Genomic DNA, 24,356 nt, shown 5'->3' with positions numbered 1-24,356 from the left:
ACAGGGCAAAGCCACAGGCCAAAACACGGGTCAGACTCCTTCTTCTCCAAGCTCAGAGGATTTACATATATACACACACACACACACAGCAAGGGACCCAGACCCAAGCCGCAATCGCCTTTGGGGTTTTCTTTTATTCCCTGGGGGCAGGAGATGAGAACCTCCCTGCAGCTCAGTGTTAAGGGGCTGCACAGCCCCGCTGTGTTTTCCTCATTTCAAAAGCAGAGCGCTGGCACAGGCTGGCAGCGCTCCCCGGGGCACCAAGTGCTCTCCCATTCCCAGGATCCACAGAGGGAAAAAAAAAATGAAACTTGCCCTTGCTCTTGCATTGCAGCAAAAGGAAAAGGTCACTGCATGGGTCTGGGGAATGTCAGCCCTCCCAGCCCCCTGCCACACACCCCAAAACAGCCCTTCAGCACCACAGACAAAACCCGAGCAAGCACCAAAAGGTTAGGCACCCCAGGCTTTGTTTTTAAAGGGACTTAGGCAGCAATTACCAACCCATGGATGTTGGGTGCTTAAAATCCCTTTGGATTTCACAATTTCGTGGTGCAGAGGAATCCTGCAGTGGGCAAAGCATCCCCGATGTGAGCCTGGGAAATGGCCCTGTGCCCCCTGCCCCATCCCAGGGTAGATGCTGAGGGACACCCGCCTGTCCCGTGCTGCTGATCCCAACCCCTCGGCTCACCCCACAGCCAATTTCCACCAGCACGGCTGCGACTTGCTGGGAAATGCCTCCAAAAAAACATGTGAGAGCCCAAGGGGCAGAGCCAGCCCCGTGCCCCCCTGCACCCTCAGCAGCGGGTCCCCAGGGCACAGCCACCCTGCAGTGATAATTGTCAGAGCAGGGACAGGAGCAGCAAGAACACAGAGGGATGCCAGATTTGGAGGCGACAGTCATATTAATGGCAGAGAGATGGTTTAAAAAATTCATTTCCGTGCAGCATGAAACTACATTTTGGGGGAAAGGGTTTCCAGCAAAGCCAAAAATTGAAACCATTTCATTTGCAGTCAAGCAAAACACCGTTTTCAGGTCAATTAACCCACGGGAAAGAACTATTGCTCTAGTGGTATTGCTTCATTTAGGAAAGCTGGGAACAAAATTGTTGGGCTCTTTGGAACCTCTTCCATTTCTTCCCCTTTGATCTGGACCAAATTTGCTCGACGAGTTCACTGCAGGTGTTTGCCCAGCTCTCCCTGCTGGGGCAGCGAGGTCTGGGGATTTGGTCGGTACCTCCAAAGGGCTCTCCCATCCCCATCCCCATACCGGTGTCCTTCAGTAAATGCCCTTCACTCGCTTGTTCTCCGGATCAAACGGGGACTTGGTGTGTGCTCGGGCAGGGTAGCTCACCCCCATCCTCTCCAGCTGGTAGCTGCCGCTCTTCACAAAATCCAGCGAGACCTGCAGGGCAGAGCCACACCAAAACCCCCGTTACGCACTGCGAGGTGCTTGGGGACAGCAGCCCCCTGCCACCCCCCCGACCCCATTGCTGGGCCCTCCCTGCTCTCAGGGACGCTCCCCTCCCACCCTGCAGATGTGCTTCCTGCAGAAAACCCAGCTCTGCCATCCCAGGAGGGATGCACAGAGAGGAAGAAAATAGATTTTAAAAGCACTGAGCTAAAAAAAAAAAAAAAAAAAAAATCAGTTCTTCTATCTTTTTGTTGTTGTTGTTGTTTTCCTGTGGATTTTTTTCACCAGCATCCAATGCAAAGTGCATTTACAAGCATTCTGCTCGAGTTCATCATGGGGTGGGTGGCAGGGGGATGGCACACCAGAGTGGGGTCAGTCCCCGCTGTCCCCCAGCCAGGCACTGGCTGCAGGAGGGGACCGTGGTGGCAGCCAGGATGTCCCTACTGCCGTGACAAGCCCAAGGCGTCCCTCCTGCAGCACCAGGCAGTGCCGGTGCCTGAGACACCCCAGCGCAGGGCAGGGTCCTGGTGCAGCTCCCGCACAGCCAACGCCTGCCGTCACGGCGTAAATCAAGCGGGAGTTATCGCAGGGAGCGGAGAGATTAAGGCTGCACATTAACATCTGCTTAATGAGCGCTGCTTCCCGCAGGCACAAAGGAGCTGCCAGGGTTGGGGCCCCGCAGCGCAGCCCCCTGCACGCAGAACTGCTCCCCGTGACACCGAGAGCTGCCGACCCCACTGCCGGCAGAGGTTTCCCCATGGCAAGTGCCCGAGCAGGGAGAAGCGCTCGACGTGCCCAGCGGGATGCACTCAGCGCCGCTCTGCCGCCTCGCCGCAGGCAGGAGGGGACCGTCCCCGTGCCACCTCCATCCTGCCGCCTCCGTCACGCTGCCTGGGGCAGGCAGGGGCGGCCGGGAGAGCAAGATGTGACGGGGAAAGGATGGGAAAAGAAAGGAAAGGAGAAAGCCAGATGTAGGGGAAAGCATTCACCGTGGCGGGAGGGGGGCACTGGCTGCAGACCCCCCAGCAGCACCCAGCCGGAGCCCCCCAGCCTGCGGTGGTCGTCCTGCTCTGCAAGCACCTGCTGCCACCTCCCAGCTTGGGAGGGCACCTGCCTCCCCCACGGGGACAGCCTGACCCCCCTAAATGCTCACTGAAACACTCCTGCACAGCTTCCCATAAGGAACCGAGCAGCCCCGAGTCCTGCGTTCCCCCCTCGGCACATGTCCCTGACTTGTGCTGAGGCAGGGAGACGAGGAAAGGTCCCCCCGGGGGGCTGCAGATACCCCTCCAACCCCACCCTGCTTGACTCGGGAGCCTTGTGCTGACACAGGATTAAAAACCAAAGCAAGCCAGAGGATTAAAGCACAAACATATGTGCTGCAACAGGGACAGCCCCCGGGGACATCACCCTGAGCCCTCTGTCCCCACGCAGGCACCCCGACCTCTGCCCGCAGCACGCCGCTTAATGAGGGCACCTCATTTACTCCCCAGGAGTCTCGCGGGGTTAATTAAGAGCCTGCTGCGCTCCTACTGGGCAGTCGATCCCCGGGAAACAAGTTAATTCACCGCTGCAATTAAATACTCGCTTGCAATTAACATCTGAGAGGGCGTGGGGGCCAGGCAGGGTGGCAGCCGGGATGTCACCGGCGAGGACATCGCCGCCGCTGAGCCGTGGCATCACTCGCCCCCACGTCTCACACTGCTATCACTTTGGGGGGGGGGGCAGGGGGGGTTGCCCCGTCTTGCACCCCATCTGACGGCAACGTGCTCGTGCACATGGCTTCGAGCAGAAGCTCCACACTTCCCCTGCTAAGCCTGGGGCAGGCGGCGCCGCCTGTACTCACGGGTCCCCCCGCGGGGTCGCGGATGTAGCCGTAGGCGATGGTTTTATCGATGGCGAACCCGAAGTCTGCCCGGCGGACGTGGCCGACCACCTGGCCGTCCCTCCAGATGGCCTCCAGGCCAAACATCGGCACCTTCCTGCGGGGCAGGAGCAGAGCAAACGTTGGGAAAAAGCCAAGTTGGGAGCCCACAGGCCAGGGGGAAGGGGCTGGAGGAGAGGCCCACGAGCTGGGGCTCCCCCCTGGCACGGGGGCTGCTGCCCTACAGCTCCCCCAATCCTTCACCAAGGCCCCTCCAGCCCGAATTGCAAAGCCTCCTGCTGCTCTGGGTGAAACAACATAACCCCCCTCCCCGTCGCACCGCTTCCAGCTTCCATTAAATATCTAGCGGGGAATACATGGTGGGATTTAAATTAGAGATGTAATTAGAGCACGGAAAACAGCCGAGCGGGCTGGCAGCCGAGCTCCGTGTGCGCTCACGGGGTGCGGGGGCTGGATGGGGAGCGCTGCGGGTGCTCATCCTGCCGCGTGTGGTGCTGAGCGGCGCGGAGCGGCCCCGGGTGGCTGTACTCACTCGTCGGTGGTGAAGCAGACGAGGCGGCGGAAGATGCCTGAGGATTTTTGGGCTTCCACAGCCTCCCGGCCCAGGAAGGGGATGCCGGACTTGAGCTTGCAGGTGAAGGCCAGGCCTGCTTCTAGCGGGGTGTCGTCAGGGCGCAGGTCTGCGTGCCAGTGCCTGTACCCTGCCAAAAACAAGCGTGGGTCTCCCTGCCTTGTCAGCAAGCCCGGGGTGAGCAATTCGGGAGACCAAGACACCAGCCCCGCCTGTTGGCCACCCGTTGGGTCACTTGGCCTTGGGCAAAGCACCCTCAAGAGGACCCGCAGGTGGGGAAGTCTCAGCAGGCAGCATGGGGCCAGCTGCACCCCAAAGCTGGGCAAACCCCATTTATCTGGGTTCCCGAGCCCGAGGCAGAGCACCAGGAAAGGCAAGCTGCCAGGAAAGCCCCAAACCTTTCTCGATGCTGAGGCTGTCGATGGCTCTGTAGCCGGCGTTGGCGATGCCGTGCCGGGCGCCCGCCTGCATCACCGCCCGGTACACCCTGACGCAGTCCGCCCGGGGCACGTGCAGCTCCCAGCCCAGCTCGCCGACGAACGACAGCCTCATGGCACGGACCTGGAAAGCACAAAACCCCAAAATCCCTGGGGATGGAGTGTGGCTGTGCAGCGTGGCAGGGGCCGCTTGAGCCCACACGGCCTCACCGCCCACCTGGGGGAAAGCCAGCTCGGCCGGCAGCGTTGCGCTCATCCTGATTTTGTGCAAGGCTTTTCTTTGCTCTGTCTCGTGCCACGTTCAGAGTGAATTTCTCATCTCTGGACAAGCAACGCTTCGCAGCTCAGAACCACAGCTAAGAGGCAAGTGAGCCCAGAGCCCAAGTCCCCCTCGGTACCCCGCTGCTTGCAGTTGTCACTGGTGTCCCGGGGGGGGGCACAGGGCTCGGGGTGCTGCACCCTGCAGCCAGCAGTCCCTGCGGTTGTGGCCGGTCAGGCTGTGGTCAGCGGTGATGCTCCCCACACCAGCCAGGCCTTTGTCTCCCTCTGCTGATCCAGCTACACTGGAGGAAGGCCCGCAGGCACCGCTTATGCTGCGTCTCCCCAAATCTGCTGTATTGCCTGATGGCGGGGAGACCTGTCCCAGTGGGACTTCGGGGCTGTTGTCCCCTAGGGATGTGTCCCACTCCAGGCACCCAGCAGCTGCATGCTGTCACCCAGGGGCTGAGCCCGGCGTCCCCATCTGCACCCTGCTTGCTCCACGGGGATGCTCAGGTTCCCCCTACAGACACAGTGCCCCAGAGCATTCCTCTTGGCAGCCCAATTAGCCAGACTCTGAATGCACCAAACCCGAAAGAACATGAGAAGACGAGCACAGCTTGGTGCTCCTCGGAGCATTCCCTCCCTCCCAGCCTGCCCGTGCTCCCTAGGGACAGGAACCACAGAGGAGCGTGGGGCAGCACCGTGATGTCCTGGCCCTGCTGATATCCCCACTTCTCTCCCAGGCAGGCAGAGATGTGCCCTGCATTGTGCCATCCCGTAGCCGCGTCGAGCTCCTCTGCGCTCCCAAAGCTCCCCAGGCTGGTTGGGACCACCCCAGCTTGGGGACATTCCCTGGAGACACCCCTGGAGGCTCAGCTCTATTTCCCTCTGGTTCATCCTTTGGCTTCATGGCTTTTTTTGGGGAGTGGAAGCAGAGAACTCTCCGGCTCTCCGGGGAAATTTGGGTGCCAGCCGTTCGGTTGGCACGGCCCGGGCTGCGGAGGCAAGGACCAGGCTCTGCTTCTCCCGCGGGTTTCTGCCAACGTCTCCTGGGAGCAGGCGTTCCTGGTAGGTTTCAAACGGAGCTATGAAATAGCATCAATTTCCGAGCCTTTGAGCAGCAATTCAAAAGCGTTTAAGTATTCTAGAAAATGAAAACCTGAGCTTTACCCCGCAATCCAGCAGGGAAATTCAACCGGGGTCCTTTTGCTGCTGTTAAATACAATGAGAGACGCTATATATAAATTCGCAAACCAATCGGTAATTTCCAGTCTCATTAGCTCCGCGGGAATTCTCCTTTCACTCCAGCTGATTTTGCTCAACTACTGAGTTAACGCACAAAAACCTCAGCGATCGCTTTTTAGAGATGCCGGGTTCGGTTTAACCCCTCTGGAAGGCGATAACATCGGGGTGGGCTTCAGCTCACCGCCCCCAGGAACCTGCCTCCTCCTGTCCCTGCTCGTGGCGACTTTGAGGGCCCAAAGGTGCCCCCCCAAAGGATGCACGGCGACCTTACAGCTACAGAAACACCCCCATACGAGCTGAATCCTCTGCACGCTGACCCGGGCTGCCTTCAGGCTTACGGGGTGACTGCTCCCACATCAGCACTACTGAGCACTTCAGCAAAGCGGTATGAAAAGAGCTCGCTTTTTTTTCTGCAGAACTTTAAAAACCAACTTACAACAAAAATCCTATACTTTGCAGCCCTGGGATTTGTTTCGCAAGAACACTCTGCTTTCTCCTTCAATTCTGTGCCAGTATAATATTACCAATTTCACAAGAAACTGCCTGAAAATTCACTCGCCCTTCCTTTCTGTCTCTGCCCAGATGCCTGCAGTTCAGGTGCTGGCTCTGCCTGGGAGGGCAGGAAAGCTTTTTCTTTTCTATTCTTTTTTCCCTTTTTTTTTTTTTTTTCCCCTCCATAAAATCAGGGCATTTACACTCAAAAGAAGCCCTAAGATTTCTTCCAGCCGTTTCTACCTCGCAGGACTGGATTATTTTTCTTGCAAACTTGAAGCGAAATGCAAATAAACCGATCGCACTCCTGCAGACAGGAACATTCATACACCTTTCAGAGGGCTAAGTAGATTATTACAAGATGTTATCGGCTTGCCACAGACGTGACGGGGAGGACGCGGGGAGGATTGCAGCTCCTCGGCGGTGACAGTGACGTGTGGCAAGTGGGACAGCCTGCAGCAAGGGCTGGCCTTCGGGTCCCCTGTGCCACCGTCCCCTCCCGGGAGGGATGCTGGACACGCAGCAGGTTTTTGGCCCCCGCGTGGTGACATTTCGGAGGATTCATCCGAGTTAGGCAAAACCTGTGCCTTAGTTAAAGTGCCCTAAGCCCTGGCTAGGCTCTCCCTCACAGCTCAAGTAGCCTTAATTTGATTTAGCAGCAATCCCTTCAGCAGCCAGCTGCATTCGAATTAAAGCCACTTTAATTCCGAATGAAAAGTGTCCGCGTGCGGCTTAACCCAATTTCACTGATATCCCAGGCCTGCCTCCCACCCCCTGCTCCCACCGCCGCACCTCCAGGAGGATGCTCGGGGCTACCAGCCTGGGCAGGGGGCTGTTAATTTTGCCTTTAATTAATTAAGGCTAGGAACACATCCAGACAGTTTTCTCACTTCCTTTCTGATGTTATATCAGGTGCCCTGCTGTTATTTTCTTGAGTCCCCAAATCTGGGAAGAATTTTAGTGAGTTCAAAAACTGCGTTATTCCCTACAACGCTGTCAAGAAGCACAATGAACAATTTTTTTTTAATGCTACGCTCACTGTTAAGCCAATTCTGGCTATTTGGAGAACTGGTATCATCCTGCTACTTTATATAATCAGTTTCTAAACCTCAGAGGGCATTCTTAACCAAGATTTCTACTTACAAGGACTTAGCTTGAATTGACCGAGTAGGTCATCGAGCAGACAAACACAAAAACGACATCCTGTTTCTCTCACCGTCTTGCTGAGCGACGGTCTTGGGCAAAACAAACATCTGAACATGTACTAGCTTTTCCGTGTGTCAGACAGCAACGATAAGCCTTTTGAATTTAGAAAACCCTCTGCAACACAGCTCCCCCAGGGCACGCAGCGGGGCCGACTTCCACCGGCACCCCAAGGCGCTTCCCGTCCCCTGGTGCCGGCCCCGTGGGGCTCAGCCCCAGGTTTTGGCCGTCTCCGCGCTTGCATAACCGCTGACGTGAGCCCCGAAGTCTCGGCAAACGCAGGATGATCGGCGCTGGAACGGAAAGCTTAAGGTTGTCAGACTGTGCCTGTGATCAAATGCAGCGAGGCGTCAGGCTCTTGAGCCCTTAACAGGGAGCTGTGACACATCTCGCATTAAATCGCTCCCCCCCAATTTTTTTTATATATTTTTTTAGGGGTAGGAGGAAAAGGAAGGGATCTGGAGCATCAGACAGATCTATCGCCAGTGCTCACCCTAAGCTGAGGGAGGCCTCTCTTGTTCCTCCACCGCTGCTGCAAACCTGTGCCCGAGCCCAGAGAGCGCCCAGGCACCCCCAGCTGGGAGAGCAGGCAAATGGGGAGGAAAACACCCTACTCCCATTGTCCTTTTTGCTCTTTTCCAGCAGAAAAATAACCAACCAAGCAGAAAAAAAACCAACAAAACAACCAAACTCCCCAGCAGCCCGTTGCAAACTCCCAGCCTCGACAAGCCCTGGGAGCTCGCGTGCCAGCCCCGTCCTACCGTGCATCCTGCGGCCCTGACGAGTTTGTGGGTGGAGAAGGGGAAGGCCTCGTTGCTGAGGTCGGTGTCGAGCACTTCTTGGAGGACGGCACGGCTGCGGGGAAACAGCAGCAAAGGAGCCGTGGTGAAAGGAGGCAGCTCGCCAACCCGCCGCTGATGGCCATCACCCAGATTTGCTCTCCCATCCCAGCTGGCAGCCCCTCTCCCTCCAAACGGGAGCTAACGTGGGGAATCCCACTGAGGGAGCGGGGTGAGGACCAGGGGACGTGGGGCCAGGTGTCAGGGCGCCTGCCGGGGATCACGGTGCTCCCTCGGCTCACCTGAGCGGGCCCTGCAGGCTCATCATGCCCAGCTCCTCCGAGCAGTCGATGAGCTGGCACTGGAGCTTCATGTCCTGCAGCACCGCCGTGATGTGCGACCAGTTGTGCTGCGCCACCGCCCCGCCGATGGCCAGGTAGTAGCCGTCCCCTGGAAGAAATCCCCCCCCCCCCCCCCAGCATTATTTTAGGCTCCGTGGCATTGGGTTGGGGGTGATGCTCAGCTCAGCTCGGGACTGATTTTTGGCTCTGGACGCTGAGCTGAAGCTGGGGGTGCCTCCAGCTTGCACAGCCCGGGGGGACCTCAAAGAACAGGGAGGTTAAATAATGTTAGGGCAAGGGGACAAGGGGCCCTTCATGCTGATTTTGCTTGTGGGGCTCAGCCAGCGAAGGGGAAACTGAATGACCTTTAAAACCTGAAAGAAGAAAGAGTAAGCTGGGATGTGGGGCCACGCAAAACAGAGCTCTGGGAGCAACCCTGCCCGGTTGCTGCTCCGTTGTTACGCGAGGAGCTCCACGAGCTAATGCCAAAGGTAGCGCTGTGCAGGGACTCCTGCCTCCCACGGGCTGCAGCAGCCTCGCAAAGCACCACGCTCGCCTCCCCTTGCACGAGCTCCCCCGGCATGGTGCAGCTCGGACACAGCACCTGCACCAATCCTGCTCTCCTCTGCAGGAAATTCCCAGTTGTCCAAGCCCCGGAGATGCCTGGCAGTGAGCATCATGGAAAGAGAAAACTCTCCGTCTCTCGAGACCAACAGCAAAATCTCCTGATACGTTTTGTCCGATACAGAATTAATGTTAAGATGTGGAGGGAAAAGGGAACTGAATGTCAGAGCTGGGGGTGAACCCATGCAGAGGGAACGGGGCTGCCAGGATGGGAAATCAAACCCCCACCAGGGCTCAGGTTTAGGGTGGACAGGCAGGGAGGCGTGTGTGTGAACGTGAGCAGGAATTTCATCTCGCTGCTAATCCTGGGCGACAACTTCCCAGGGATGCAGTTTGGGAGCTGATTATCGCATGATCGATCTCCCCTCTTCCTTGCCTGCCACGACGAAATTGCTCTCTGATAATCTGTCATAACGCTAATAAGTGCAGCCACCTACTGTAATTGGAAAAATAGACTCGCTTCTATTAAACTCCTCCGGCACCCATCAAACCCGGCAGCTCCGCCATCCGCTTCCCGTCACCCGCGGGCGCCCTGGATGAGAGGGATGTGGGATGGGCTGTGGGGTGGGAAGGGCTCACCGACACCATCCCCACCAGGATGAGGGTGCGATGGCACCAGGTACCTGCCGCAGCAGCACCCAACACGGCGCTGGCAGCGCTGCCGGAGCCCAGCTGGGCGCCCTCCTCCCCTGCTGCTCCCTAATGTCATTTCTGCCCCCCGGGCTGGCTGCTCTGCTTCCTTTCAATTCCTCTTTATGGCAGCTGATAAGGGCTTTGGGAGAGGTCAGAGCAGCCAGCCAGGGCTGGAGAAACCCAATAAGACCGAGGAGCGGCGCAGGCCCCCGGCACAAAGGGGATAATTGGGTTACGGGCAGCCAGGGGTGGAGGTGGAAAAGCCAGGCGGTGCCATTAGGTAAATGCAATCACCCCGGTGCCCGCGGCCACACGTGGTCCTGAGCATGGCAGGGATGGAGGAGCTGCTGGTGGACCTTGAACTGAACCTGCCGCTGTGGCCCCCTGTCCCCATCACCGCTGGGAGCCGAGCACATCCCGGGGGGCTGCCGCCACATGCCTGGTTTGTGGGCACGATGAGGGTTGCAGGCACAAACCCTAACATCTGTGGTACGCTTCCTCCCGATGCTCAGCTATTTAACTGTATTTTAGCTTATTCTGGGGGCTCGATGAAGCCCCGTGACCCTTATACGAAAGCAGAGGCCCCCAGTTCTGCATTGCTGCTGCGTTAGTGCCCCCCCAGCAGAAGGTGCTGGAGGCTGAACTGCTCCTGGTGCAGCAGCGGGAGGGCAGCCCCTGCTGGAGATATCCCTCAGCCCCGCATCACTTGTGAAAGCACGCCCGTCCCCAGCACCAGGGGGTTTTACCTTGGAAGGCGGGGGCCAGGGGGGAGCCCGGCTCCCCAGGGCTGATCCTGCTGACCGTCAGGTCGCTCTCCACGCCGCCGCGCTTGTTCAGCATGCAGGTGTACACGGTGGAGCCTGCGGGAGGGGAGACGGCTCGGCTGCACACCAGCCCCCCCCCCGGCACGGGGCAAGCGGGGGGAGTACAAAAAATTTGTCCTAATTCTTATATAAAACACCACTGCCTCGGTGTGCCATGCCCTACGCTGCGTGCCCAGCAGCGGACAGGAGCAATGCTTTTTTTTTCCCCTTAGGTTTGTGTCAGTTCTTGGCTCAGAGCACACTTCCCACAGCACAAATAGCAGCAGGATCCGGCCTGCGGTGAGGACGGGCAGAGCACTCGCTCCCGCACCACTCCCACACCCTCTGCAAGAGCAGCATGGAAAATAAAAGCCACTTTGGGTCCCCGCTGCGTGTTTTGGTTTGAGGTGGCATTTCCCAGCGGAGGCCTGGTGGCCCGCGGGCGGAGGCCGAGCCTTTACCTGGCGCTTTGCTCACGTCGGCGGTGAACAGCCAGTCGGCCGCTTTTGTTGCTTCGGGGCCAACCAGGTAGAACTTCCCGAAATAAGACATGTCGAAGAGAGCCACGGCGTTTCGGCACGTTAAGCATTCGGTCTTGATCTAAAATTAAAGCAAACACACTGCTGGAGCCGAGGCGCGTTCCTCTCACTCTGCAAAGGGAGAGACGTGTGAAAGCCATTTACGTAAGGAGAAGCAGCACCCGGACACGCGCCTGGTGCCTTCAAAACACCCCTGAAAAGTCAGGTGTTAAATGTAGTACGTTTGGCAGGCTCCCCCGTATGCCCAGTCCCCTTCGTTATGTCAGTGAGAGTTATCAATAATAAGTGGGATTTTATCAAATTAGGTATTCCTTCCCCCGTTTCCCGGCGGGCTCCCTTGCCCCGCAGCGTGTGCCGTTTATCTGGCACTGGGGGCAAACACTGAGGATGGATCCGAGCTTCCCTGAGCTGGTTTCAACTCCTTCTTTTAGGAAAGCAGCAATGAAATTCACGCAGGCTCTGTGCCGAGGTTTCCAAGCAGAGGGCATGCATTTTGCTTCATTTATTTGGGGACATTTTGCCCAGTTTTAGGCAAAGCCCATGGCTTCCGTCCCCCTGAGCCTCACCAGCTCTTTGCAGGGCTGCAGTGTTGCAGGGGCTCTGGTGCCTCGAACACCCCCAGGTCCAGAAACACCCCCCAGAAGCCCCCCTGCACTCACGGTGTTGTGATGGGGGGGGAAGTCAAAGGTGTACTCGTCTGCCAGCAGCTGGTTGTAGGCGTAGTCCTTGTGGCGCTCCTGGCTATAGGCACCGTAATAGTCGTAATCCAGGACCTGGGGGAGAAGCAGGAGGACCGAGGGCAGTGGGAAGACCCCTCAAAGCTGAGGGCTGCTCCCCGTTTTGGGGGAAATACACCCGCTTTCGGGGCAGTACGCGTCGGGCACCGTGCTTACCGGAGCTGCTCCCCTGGGGCTGAACCAGCCCGGCCGCTCCCAGCCGTGCCTCTCCTGGAAAACACAGCCCTGCCGCAGCAGCTCCTACTTGAGACAAAGAGAAATGGGAAGGAAAGGTTAAAAAGCAGCCTTTTCCACCAAGCCTTCCTGCTTCAGCTGGCAGTGCCGAGGCTGCCCACATCCAATGGATGCTCAAAACCCAACTCGTAAACCTTTGGCTTTGGCTGTCAGCAGCCAAACGGAAAGAAGGGTCAGCAGCAGCCAAAATCAGCTCCATGGGTTGTCTTTTAAAAGAGCAGAGCCCCTCGTCTGCCTACAGACTGGCTGATATTTGTGCCCACCCAACAAGGGTATTTGTCTCAAGAGCATCCGACAGCCAGGAGCCCGGCAGGTGAGCCGTGCCCCGCTCCAAAGTCTGCACGGCGGCACACGAACCGCTGGCCGAGGGATGCTAAATCCACACAGCACGATTCTCCCCAGTGCTTTCAAGAGTAATTATACAAATAACATCCAAGATTCATATGGCAACCTTCTTGTTCCTCCTCTGTTCTCTCAGGAAAATCTCTCTGCACGCAATTAATTAGGGATCCATTAAGATATTTTTGTTTGGTGCCTCCGTTCGGAAAAGAATAGATTTTGTTGAACATTTCAGAAGTGATTCAGTGTCTATTTATAAAACACAGCACATGTTCTGGAGCTGCATGTACAAATACCAGGCTGTCAGTCAAATGGGCATCGCTTATTAGACATGCTATTAAAAAATAAATTGCATCCTCGGTGACAGAAAACAACCGAGCTGTCAACCAAACATCGGGGGCCGGTGGGGAGGAATGTCTGTTGTTCTGCTCGAGCCTCTGCTCGCCATCGGGAGAGGGATGCTGTGCTGTGAATCCGCTCTCAGGGGGAAGGGGCTCAGCAAAAGTGGCTGCACCCTGGCAGGATGGGGCCACCCTGGGAGCACTGGGTGGTCTGGGGGGCTCTGAGCCCTGCTCTCCACTTGCCCCTTGCCCGGTGACCCTCACCAGGCTCTTAATGCATCTCTGCAGCCCGCTGTTTTGGAGAGCGATGCGGATGAGGCCATGCCTTGCCAATGCTTCAATGCATCTATTTATTTATTTATTTTTTTTGGCAGAAGCAGGGGTGGCCCTGAGGGTCCCCAGGGGCCGGGCTCCTCACCTCGTGCAGGGGGTCCTTCCTCATGTTGCGCCCCGCCAGCGGCTCGTCGTGGGGGAAGACGACGGAGTAGTTCTTGGCGTAGGATTCGTGGCTCCGCTCCCGGATCCAGCGGTTGTTGTCGGTGAGGGACTGGTGAAACCTCCTGGAGGGCACGGCAAGAGAGGGTGGCCATCAGGACAAGCACATCGGCTTGCTAGAACCCCCGGCACCCCCTGGGCACGGACCCCTTGGCCAGAGGAGGTGGCTGCAGCTGCTGCGGTGTAAATTCGGGATCCCTGCTCCCTTTTTATGGGTAGGAGAGCAAAGAAACCAAAAAAATCGCATCTTTTGCCCATCAAACCACTCCAGCTCATCCCTGTGGCTCTGCCCACTCAGTGCAACCCACAGCCCTGGTCCAGATGGATTTACCAGAGCTGGATACAGTCCTGCTGGGGGAAAAATAAAAAAAAATAGTAAAATTTATGTTAATTCTGCTCTGTTTCAGTGTTGGACCAGCCTCAGAGAGCATCTCTCGCAGAGCCCAGTTTTAAATGCAGCCCCGAAAGGGAGCGAGCCGTGAACATTCCTCACATTTTTCATCCAATTCTCCCTAGACTGAAATATAAATAAAACCCAAAGCGTTTTAAATTTGTTTGACATATTTTCCTTTTTCAAACAGAAAAGCTCCTTGAAGGAATGTGCCAGTTCAGCACGTGCTGTGGGGCCACTACCAGAGCCCTGTAACTCCCGGGCCATCACCTCTCGGCCAGTGCCACCTCTCCTGTCCCTGCTCTGGCAGGGGAGCGGTGTCTGAATTGCCCAGAGCCCCTCTGTCTGCAGAAAGGCAGCCAGTCAGCAGGCAAAAGGCGAGAAAAAATATCATTTATAGGGCCTTTTGAAATCTAATTTTCAGGTTTCTTCCCCACTCGGTGCGTGCAGAGTAAAGGTGGGCAGCAGGGGGACGGCAGGGCCGAGCGCTGCAGGCTCTGCCGCCCCTCTCCCTTCTCCCTCCCTCGCCTTCTCAGGGCACCCAAAAGCAGATTTTCCCAGCCCCCAGCTGAGCTCAGTGCTGGTGGCTGCTTCCCAAATTTGCACCTGGGTTGGGGCTTCCCAGGACAAAGGGCAGCAGGGACCGGCGCTGCTCACGGGTCGTGCTTTCGGGTCTTTTCTTACACAAGACCCGGGAGCTCCAAAATGCAAGCAGTGCTCCCCAAAAGCAGCCGTGGGCAAGCTACAAGTCAGCTCCATGGGGACAGCTGCCCCTTCTGCCGGCAAGTGGCAGGGGACACGTGGCAGGTGACACTCGGCATGTCACGGGCACCCCGGGCACCCACCAGCCCCGGCCCCGTCACCAACGCGCTGCATTTGACAGCAGCGAGAGGAGCAGCAGCTGCCAGATGAAATATTTACAAACGAGCGTTTTGAGAGGATAAATATTTAAATGTGCAGAAAAAGGAGTTATTTAAAGAGGAGCTCAGTAATCATCACCGAAATACAATTTAAAAAAAATAAAAATAAAAAAGGGACTGACATCAGCTTGACAACTCCAGAAAAGGCGAGGCACCGAGAGGATAGAACCCCAAGGAGCCGGGCTGTGCGTGGCCGTGGTGCCCCAGGGGACAGCAGCGGGCAGAGCAGCTCCTGCTGCACGTCCCCGTCCCCACGGCAGGGACAGCGGGGCCATGGGGCTGCTGCCCGCTTTGCAACCCAGTATGTCAATACGAAGCAAAATCTGCAGTGGCTGGAGCCAGCGTGGCATGGAAGGTGGTGAAAGCCTTGTCCCACCCCACGCTCCTGACCCTACAGCTGTCCCTGTCCACCCGCGGGCTTCTCTCTTTGCTGCAGCAGCAGCACCGACCCCCTCCCTTCCCAGGCTGATTCCATGCGTGGTTTACCAGCGTTGCCATCAAAACGACGGGATTTTAACAGCCTTGTCCCCAGCAAGCTTGTTGCTGTCGCTAGCAGCCCTATAAGAAAGCCCAAACCCAATCAAACACAATCGAGCAAGTCAAAAGCAATTACAGAGCCAACATCTGCACAGCCGAAACCTCGCGGCCCATGTCGTGCTGCGGAGAAGGGAAGGTAATCTTTCTCCAGCTGAAAACATTACCCCTGATGATTAACTTAGAGGATTAGGCACAGCACTAATTGAACAACAACACAACCCAAACGTAATTACCCTGTCCTTTCTCATCACTGCAATCTCCTCGCGCCTGCTGGAAGCTGTTTGCGTAGAAGCGGAATGAGGCAAATGAGATAAACCCCACGTGTAAATTTATTAAAGCCGTGGGGCGTAATTGATTCTGGCTTCTCGGGGGGGGACAGGGGCTGCGGCACGGACACCTGGTCCTGATGCCAGCACCCATGGGGTGCTCGAAACCCGTCCCCAGGACCTCCCACGGGTGATGGGTGCCAGTGGAGCCCGTGGCTCAGAGCCTTGCCTGATGTCGTAGCCGTACATGTCCTTCTCCGGCCGCCCGTGGATGATCCAGTGAGCCAGCTCCTTCCCGCAGCCCCCTCCCAGCATCATCCCTGCGGGAGAGGCAAGGACAAAAATGAGGCCGCGAGGCCAAGTACCCCATGCTGGGATGCACAAGGAGGTATTTCTTGCCGTCTCTTACCAGCACTGTTGAAGCCACAGCCAAGGAAGAAGCCGCGGACTTCTGGAGCTTCCCCCATGAGCGGCTTGTGGTCGGCCGTGAACGACTCTGGGGGACAGAGACGGGGAGCATCAGCCTGGGCAGGCGTTCTGGGACACACCGCCTGCTTCAGGAGCAGGGATCCTGTGCTGGCCTCATCCTGCTCCTGCTCCCAGAGAGCATACATATGGATACATCCATGTATTTCCTCCAGAAGCTTGCACACAGGTACATGTATGCGCACACACAGCACTGCCAGCAGCAGAGGCTGGTGACACGAGGCAGCTCCTTCTCAGCCCTGCACTCTGCAGACTGCCCTGCACCATCCCACCCATCACATCCCCAACAGCCGGGCCGTATTTCATTGCTATTATTATTTTTCACCTTCATTGATTTCTGCTGGGAAAAAAAATGTGAATTTAAGCTGCTTGGCTCAGCTAAGGGGTTGCCATCGATGCTACCCGAGGCTCCTGCGCTGACGCCAGCCCGGGGGGAGCCCTCACTCCCTGTACAACCCCAGCCTGGTGCAAATCCCACACTAGGGAGCGCAGAAAACACCCTGATGGAGAGGTGCAGTGCTCCCTGTGTCAAGGTGGTTTGTCCAACCGTGCAAAAAGCGAGGGGAGGCACCTGCACCTGTGCCCAGCTTGGTCCCCCCTACCTCTGGCCTCAGCAGCAGGCAGCTCCCCCTGCGAAGCACAGGTTTCCGAGGGGGGCGAGTTGTTTTATCGGTGAAATATTTACAGCAGAGTGGAAAGAACAAGCATTTGCTATTTGCTACAGTCCAGCCTGACTCAGCTGTTGCAAGCAGAGCAGCAGCTCGTCTAAATCCAGCAGAGGAGGAGCGCTGACCCTTTGGAGGTTACCCCCCTGCATTACAAACACCAGCCGTATGTCTATAAGCCGTCAGCTCCCCGCTGGAGGCCACCAGCTCCACTTACACCGCAGTTCAATCAAACATCAGTGCCCAGGGCTACGGCCTCCGCCTTGTACAAGCCATGTTTTACCCGCTGCGGGGCCAGCGACGTGCCCTACTTTCCCGCTGTGCGCAGCCCAGCTCCGTCCCCAAGGGCCTCCAGGGTTTCCCTCTAAGTGCTTCAGCAAAAAGAGAAGTGTTTTTTTCAGCGTGTGGAGGATTTCACAGCCAAACCAACCACACAGGGAGAGGGTTCAACGGCAGCATCACCGCCAGCTGCTGGGGCTGCAGGACAGCGGTGCTACTGCCTTTAACCCCGCATCACGCGTTGGGTGCAAACCTGAGCAAACCTAACGTCAGCATCCCGGAAACCTGGAATCCCATGGTCAAAAAAATAATAAAAATCCCAGAAGAACAGGGGCTACTGCTTGAGAATATGTTCCCCTTAACTCCCCAGGCCAGTGGCCCCAGCACCAGCTGTAAAGGTCCCCAAAACGTCCCCACTTGGCTGCCAACCTCTGCCTGTGGCCCCGGCTGCGCGGAAGCAGGAGCTCGCTCCTATTTCTGTGGCTAGCCTGGGATGCCACCCCCAGGAAGGCGGCACCATTGCAGCCCAAGCACAGGCAGCATTCTGCAGCCAGCTCCTGCGTTTCCATCCTGCACCAACGCCTGCTGTGCCCAAATCCACCCCTGGGTCAGGCCCTGCTCCTGCCGAGCCCCTAGGTGCCGGGGGTACAGCCCCAAACCAGCCGTGAGGCAGCCACGGATGTCCCGTGAGATGCTTGGAGGTGCACAGCTGCCACGATGCTGCCACCGCGTTACCTGGCCCGCAGACGGTGGATTTAATGCCCGTTTTCTCCAGCACCGGCACTCTGTTGATGGCACCCTCGATGTGCTGCGTGAAAACATCCCAGTCCAGGTCAAAGAGGCCAAAAGCAAATTTCTCAGATACCTGAAGTGGGGAAACGGGAGTCAGGACACGAAACAGAGCACAGCTGGTGGCATTCTCAGCTCTGGCAGCCTCTGAGGCCTCAGACTCAGGTCTCTCGGGGTTTTATGAGCAGCTCAGGAAAGGGCAGAGGTTCAAAACCAGCGAGAGCTCCCACCCAGGCCCTCTGCAGCCCTTTGTGTCCCATGTGTGTGGAGGGCAAGCCTCTTGGGGACCGCAGGGACACGCATCTTCACCTCCCGCTGCATCCCCTGGCAAAGAGTCCCTCCCAAAAAAAACCAACAAAAATGCAGCCAAAGGGCTGGGGCAGCGCCTGAATTAAGGCACCTGGATAAAGGGACCCTGCGGCAGGCCAGGGGTGGCACGGTGGCCTCTAAAGTCCCCCCCAGCCCTACTCAGCTTCCTCATCTCCTCTCACACCCGTGCGCCTCGTGCCTCCGCCAGGGCAGGCGCAGGGGACGCTCTGCCCTGCTCTCCCCACCAGCCGCGAGGTCGGTGCCCACAGGACGGGCTTTATGCGAGCGGGGACACGAGGAGCTCCCCCCCTTGAGGCTGTGGGTTCCTTGCAAAGCCTCCTGGCCCCCCCGGCAGCGCTCACCTCCTCCCAGAAGATGGGGTTTGACTCATAGCCGCCCACGGAGAGGGCATCGCCTTGGAGACGGAGGTACACCGAGGCATCGTGATCGCGCACGTTCGGCATGTTCTGCAGCGGGGAGGGGGTCAGAGGGGGATGAGAGGACCCCCCCAGGGCCCCACATGTGGGGAATGACCCATGGGGAAAGCCAAGCGGGGTAAGCAGGCACCCCGAACGCATCCAGGCTTCATCGCCCTCCGTGTCCCCAGCCCAGCTGGGGACTGAAGTTAGGTGGATTGAAAAGGAGGCACCGGAGGGGTTGCAAGCTGCAGCCTTTCCTCCCCAAAGCCTCTTCCCCACTGTGCTTGCACGGCCCAGAGTTACAGGGACGGAAACACAATCCCTGTAATCGTCCCTTCTTAAAATGGGGCCTCGGGGACTGCAGGCTCAGCCACGGGCTGTGTCAGTGGGATGGAAGCTAAGGCAGGTGTTACTCTCCAGGCCTTGGCACCCGAGTGAATGAAGGCTGCTTTGACTCCGAGCTGTTCTCTGCAGCCAGAAGGCGAGAACAGATTTCTGCAGCTGGTTTGGGAACGCCTGGAGAGCTACAGCTCTGCCTGGCGGGGACCGGGGCTGGTTCAGAAACTGTTTGGCATCTTTACGAACGCTGCTTTCAGACACCAAACACATCAGAGACCCTACAATAATTCTACTGAGAAAAAAAAAAAAAAAAAGATTATCCGCTAGTCATAACATTGTTAAATATTAAATATGACTCTGATCAGGCAGTCAGCTACCGGGAGAAGCTGTGGGGTGCCTGCAGAGCCTGGCCCAGGTTTGTGCAGAGGGACAGGAAGGGGGGGTCCTGCAGGGGGGTCCCGGGGGGGCTGTCCTGCCTCACGACCCACCTGAATGCCCTCGATGCGCTCGGTCACCACGTAGGCGTGATGCATCGCCACCAGCGGCACGTGGACGCCCGCCAGCTGGCCCAGGGCACGCGCCCACACCCCTGCGGGGACACAGAGCCCGTCGGGGGTGGCAGTCAAGGGGGGTGGCAGGGGGACAGGGGACGGAGCAGCCCCCCAACACCCTAGCCCACATGGCATAAGGCAGAGCGGCTCCGCCAGCCGCCCCGTACCTGCGCAGTTGACCACGCAGGGGGTCTGGATGGTCCCGTGGGCCGTCTCCACCGCGTGCACCCGCTTCACCCCAAAATCGTCGGCTCTGACCTGGATGCCGGTCACGGGGCAGTTCTCTATGATCTGGGGTGGGTGGGAAGAAGCAGAGTCACGGCTGGGTTGTCCCCACTCGCTTGACATCCAGCCCCGAAAGTGGGAAAGGTGAGGCTGGGCAGGGTTCTGGCCCTGGCCATCTTCCTTTCCAGTTATTACTGTTGCTGCTGAAAACAGCATTACTCTCAATTCCACCCTAAAACCACATCTCTGCGCACCCACAGCTGCAGGGGACACTCGTTATTGATGTGCCTTGCCCATGAGCTAAGCTCCATGCCTAGGACAGGCCGGCAATCCTCGCCTCAAAGAGGGGATTGTGTTACCTGACCCTAAAACCAAGGAACCTGCCTTGGGCTCTGCCTCGTCTCGCTCCTAAAGGTCTTCTCTTCATCATGGATTTCTGTGGGCTTATGGTCCCTACCAGCTTTGTCACAGTGACCCCAAGAGCCATCAAAGCCCAAGAGCACAGCACCCTTGCAGGGCAAAGCCCCAACCCTGCAGGAGCAGCTCTGCTCCATGCAAAAGGAAGAGCTGGGGAGGGCAGAGGCTGAAAACTCCTCCCAGGTTCAACAGGCATTAATTAGCAATTACTAATTAGGAATTACCGTAGCACCTCTGGCAGCTGCTGCTCTGGCAAGAGTGGAGCAGGTGCCGGCAGGATCCATGGTGCCGTCCTTGGGGACGTACAGCGTGCCGTACAGGTCGGCGACGTTCATCAGCGGGTACAGCTCCTTGGTCTGCGCCGGGGACAGGACGTAGGACTCCACGCCGTACACCTTCCCCAGCTGCCGGCCAGACAAGAAAATTGGGAGATTAAGCAGGGAACGAGAGCCTTTTCTCATCCCGTGCTGCTGGGGGAGTTGGAGACCCCCCCCGGGACACGTTTAGCTCCCCAATTGCTGCGTGGCCCAGGTGCGCCGCTGCCCCAAGGCAAACCCTCCATCCAGGGCAGTGGGAAGGTCTGCACAGCTTTTTAGGGCCACATGACCCCATATTCCTATTCAAGCTGCCCGTGCAACCCCAAAAATAATGCTACTGCTATCTGAACGGGCAAAAATTGACAGCTGGATTTCATTCTGCCAGCATTTTGCCTTGTTTTTATCAGCCTTATGGAAACCAGGAGGCCCCCAGGAGATAAACGCCACGTCCTCGGGGGTGACGCCGGGGGGGCCGTTCCCTACCGACATGAGCCTCTTGTACTCGTCGAGGCGCTGCTTGTTGGAGGCGATGAAGAGCCCCCCGTTCTGCACCCAGCCCGTGTGCAGCCCCGTCTCCGCCGGCAGCTCCCGGCTGACCACGTCCCGCGTGTGCGCCAGCAGCTCCACCTCCACGTCGCTGGGACGAAGCTGCCACAGCAAACCTGGGTGGGGGACAGCCCTACCGTGGGGCAGGCGGCTCTGCACCCCCCCCTCCAACCCCCTCATCACCCCAAAGCCCCGGGGACAGGAGCTCTGGGGGGGCCTCCTGGCACCACCGTCCCACTCGCAGCACGGGTGTCACCCTGCTGTGGCACTTGCTCCATCTCGTGGCTACCTCGGAGCTCTACAAACCATTGATCTTGATTTTTTTTTTATTATTTTTAAATGAATGGGAGAACAGGGTTTCTGGTGGGGACTACCCCAAAAAGACACAAAACCCCAAAATTCGCGTTGAATTAAACTCGCCTAGTTCCCATCTCCCTGCCAAAGAAAACTGGCTTAAAAATAATAATTTTAAAAAGAGTGGAAATAAACTGTTTAGTTATTCTCTGATCCTATTAAAAATATATAAAGAGATTAAAAAAAAATGGGGTTTGGCACAACTTTTCCTAATGGAAAGTTGCGCCAAATGGAAAAGCAGGACCCTGAAATTCTCCACGATTAAAGCCAACCCCCACCCCCCGGCACACCCAGAACCCACCCATGCTATGGGTGGGCTCCATCCACCCGTCCCCAGCTGTGGGGTCCTGTGTAAGCCCCCCCCCCCAGGTCCTGATCCCGATCCCGATAACTCACCGGCCGTGTGCCAGGTGGTGCCCGACGTCAGGCGGTCCCTCTCCAGCAGGACCACGCTGGTGACCCCCAGCTTGGCCAGGTGGTAGGTGGTCTGGCAGCCCAGGCTGCCCCCCCCGACCACCACCACCTCGGCCGAGGGCGGTAGGGGCCGGCTGGGCCCCGTGCTCCTGGCGCCTTCCTCCTTCAGCGTCTTCTGGTAGGGGACGTTCTTCTCCGCCGGGGGTCCCGCGGCGCTGCTGAAGGGCCGGGGGCTTCTCCAGGGGGCTGGCAGGCGGCGGGGGGCTGCCGCCCGCAAGGCGCAGCTGATGTAGGACATGTCGACCTGCGGAGCCCCCAGACGCCTCGCCAGGGTGGGCAGCGGAGCCCCCGCTGGATGGGCACCGGTGGTGGCACCGGTGGTGGCATCGTGGTGCCACGAAATGGGTTGAGTGGTACCTGGGGGGGGGCCTAGGGCACGGCTTTGAGCTGGGCTCCGTGGACACCCCACCTGCAGGAATCGCACCCCAACGGGAGCCGGTGCGGCTCCCAAACACCCTGCGGGGGGGCCCAGCTTAAAAAAAAAAAAAAAAAAAAAGGAGCTTGGAAATGCACAGGTCACGGCAGCTCCTGCCCAGCCCACAGAAACCACCCCCTTTTTAATGTCTGTTTGCGTATTCAGGAGGCACGACAAAGGAGCAGGGGTTGCTCTGTATCAGGAGAGGGCAGTGCAATGGCTGCTGGCCGGGACGGGGTCGGGTAATGTCCTCCAGCCCCGTGCCTGGGATCCGGGGACGTGGCTCGGGGTTTGCTCTGGCTGCGTGGCTCTGGAGCAGCCGTGGCCCCGCAAACAGCAGGCTCTAATGGGGTGGCACTGCTTTTCCCACACGAGCTTTGTCCGGGGGCTGTTGCGGAGCTTCCTCCTGCAGGACCCCACTCGCTGCCACCCCGCAGCCCTAAAAAACTGGGAAATCCCACCCGGGATATCCCGCAGGAGTTCCTTGCCGGGAGGAAACCCACGCCGGGTTCCCCACTGCTCGCCGGCTCCACTCACCGGCGACGCTTGCTCCGGGTGGCGTTCCCTGCCGCGATGGCCGTAGGGCGCCTGCCTTCCTCCGATGCTCTCCTCCTCCTCCTCCTCTTCTGCGCCGCTGCCATGAAAACATTAACCAGAGCCGGAGGCGAGCGGGGCCAGCTGAGCGCTTCCCCTGCCCCGGCCGAGCTCTTACCCGCTGTTGTTCCTCCGCCACTCGCCGACGAAGAAGAAAAAGTCAGGGGGAGTCGAGAAATTCGAAACGGAAGGAAATTCTCACTTTTCTCCCCAGATCAGCGCTCGGCAGAGAGCAAAGAGCGCGGCTGGGGCCAGGAGGGGCTCGCAGCCTGCAGGGCTCGCTCGGTGCCAGAAAGCAAACACAGCGAGCGCGGCGAACATCTGACCCTCCTGCCGGAGTTCCCAGCAGTCACACTGAAAGAGCAGAATTAAAACGCGTTTAAGCCAGACCCGAGAGCCCAAAGCGAAGGTGGGAACACCAAAAAATTTCATCTGGAGGGGGGGGAGGAAAATAAATCTTTTCATTTAGCTCTCACAGCCCCAAGGTTTATTGCGCCTCCTGCCCAGGACTCACCCCCAAAATTAGGGCCTGTTTGGGCAGGAGGCGCAGGCGGTGCAGGCTCCTCAAAGGCGGCTCCGAAGGGCCGGGTTCTGCTGTCTGGGTGAAGCAGGGGGCAGGTGGAGCCGTGGTTGGGTCAGGGGCTGGTGGATTTGGGGGCTGAGCGGCATCATGCACCCCACGGTCACTGCCTGGGGGCTGCGGTTCGGGGGGCTCGTGGAGGTTTGGGGGGCTCGTGGCAGTTTGAGGGGCTCGTGGTGGCTTGGGGGGCTCGTGGCATTTGGTGGCACCACCGCCCCGGGAGCCGCCCCCCGTTGTGTGCCGAATGCACGCCGTACGGGGGCTGCATCCAAATCGTCCCAGTTCAGGAAGGGGTTGAATAGCAGCCGAGGGAGGGGGGGCGGGTTAGCTGATCCAGAATTAGCCCAACACAGTCTCGCCTTTTTTTTTAAAGACAAAACCAGTTTCTGTTTAAAGAGAGCCCCCGTCCCTCCAGCCTTCCCAGCCTGCTGATCGCTCAGAATAACCAAAGAGATGCGAACAAGTCGAAACTCCTGCCTGTGGTGGGGTGTTGCTGTCTGATGGGACAGAGCCGTCTCGGCAGCATGTCCTAACTACAAACACGGCCTTTGGGTTAGAAAAGACCCGGAACAAAGCAAGCTGAAGCATGTGTCGAGCAGCCCGAGAAGCTCACCATGCTCAGGCCCTGATGGAGCTGCAGAGCCAGACCGAGGGAGGTTATTTTTTTTGGTGGTCATTATAGCATAGAGGGGATGTAAAATGTTCAATCCTTTCCCCGTAATGGCTTAGATTAATTAGGAAATAAAGGGGCAGAGCGGTTTGCATATGCCAGCTGGAGCTTTCCAGGTCACAGAAGGCATTACGGCTGATGCACAAATGAACTGCCCAAGCGTGCTGCAAGGCCGCGGCGGATCAGAGAGTGCACGAAGCCACAAGGACATGCCATCACCGTCACCAGAGCTTGCACTGGCATGCACAGAGCCCTCTTCACGCCTTGCAGTCCGAGTTTGGTGTCAGGAGAGCACTACAACTGCATGACACTGAGCAGAAAGCACCCTTGACCCTGCACAGTCCGTAGCTTTGCCGAGCTCTGACCTCGCCACCCCCTGCCTCAGTTTCCCCACCCCGAGCTGTTAGGATCCTTGCTCTGGGGTCCCAGCCACTGTTCTGGTG

The 24,356-nt window shown here is 58.0% G+C and overlaps 1 protein-coding gene across 4 annotated transcripts; it reads right to left on the bottom strand.

The window, feature by feature from the left end:
• Positions 1-915: 915 nt before the first annotated feature.
• Positions 916-23,009, bottom strand: SARDH (sarcosine dehydrogenase). 4 transcript variants are annotated; one of them, XM_080561653.1, is made up of 23 exons: positions 22,782-23,009; positions 22,607-22,703; positions 21,782-21,898; positions 21,577-21,667; positions 20,764-20,942; positions 20,188-20,367; positions 19,489-19,612; positions 19,259-19,359; positions 18,375-18,479; positions 17,650-17,779; positions 15,894-15,980; positions 15,714-15,804; positions 13,294-13,435; positions 12,118-12,201; positions 11,884-11,997; positions 11,147-11,285; positions 10,629-10,742; positions 8,587-8,734; positions 8,267-8,360; positions 4,266-4,428; positions 3,829-3,997; positions 3,258-3,393; positions 916-1,402 (listed from the first exon to the last, which is right to left on the bottom strand). In XM_080561653.1, the coding sequence occupies exons 3-23, from the start codon at positions 21,890-21,892 to the stop codon at positions 1,277-1,279; spliced, it is 2,628 nt and encodes an 875-aa protein (XP_080417779.1). In that variant the 5' UTR covers positions 21,893-21,898; positions 22,607-22,703; positions 22,782-23,009; the 3' UTR covers positions 916-1,276. The 4 variants fall into 4 exon arrangements, with proteins under 4 accessions (XP_080417779.1, XP_080417780.1, XP_080417777.1 ...); XM_080561654.1 differs by having other exon boundaries at positions 21,726-21,898; positions 22,782-22,998; XM_080561651.1 differs by having other exon boundaries at positions 21,577-21,898; positions 22,782-22,921.
• Positions 23,010-24,356: the final 1,347 nt, after the last annotated feature.

The sequence above is a fragment of the Anser brachyrhynchus genome (assembly GCF_964034855.1).
Source record: "Anser brachyrhynchus genome assembly, chromosome: 19".
Classification (NCBI taxonomy): Eukaryota; Metazoa; Chordata; class Aves; order Anseriformes; family Anatidae; genus Anser; species Anser brachyrhynchus.
This window is presented reverse-complemented; position numbering and strand designations above follow the sequence as displayed.

Bases quoted from the DNA above. Each gene is read 5' to 3' on its own strand.
- SARDH (XM_080561651.1), bottom strand. From the start codon at position 21,892: ATGTCCTACATCAGCTGCGCCTTGCGGGCGGCAGCCCCCCGCCGCCTG. The intron at 19,360-19,488 runs GTACGGGGCGGC...GTGTCCCCGCAG, and splicing joins CTGCGTGGTCAACTGCGCAG to GGGTGTGGGCGCGTGCCCTG. The intron at 15,805-15,893 runs GTAAGAGACGGC...CCTCTCCCGCAG, and splicing joins CTGTGGCTTCAACAGTGCTG to GGATGATGCTGGGAGGGGGC.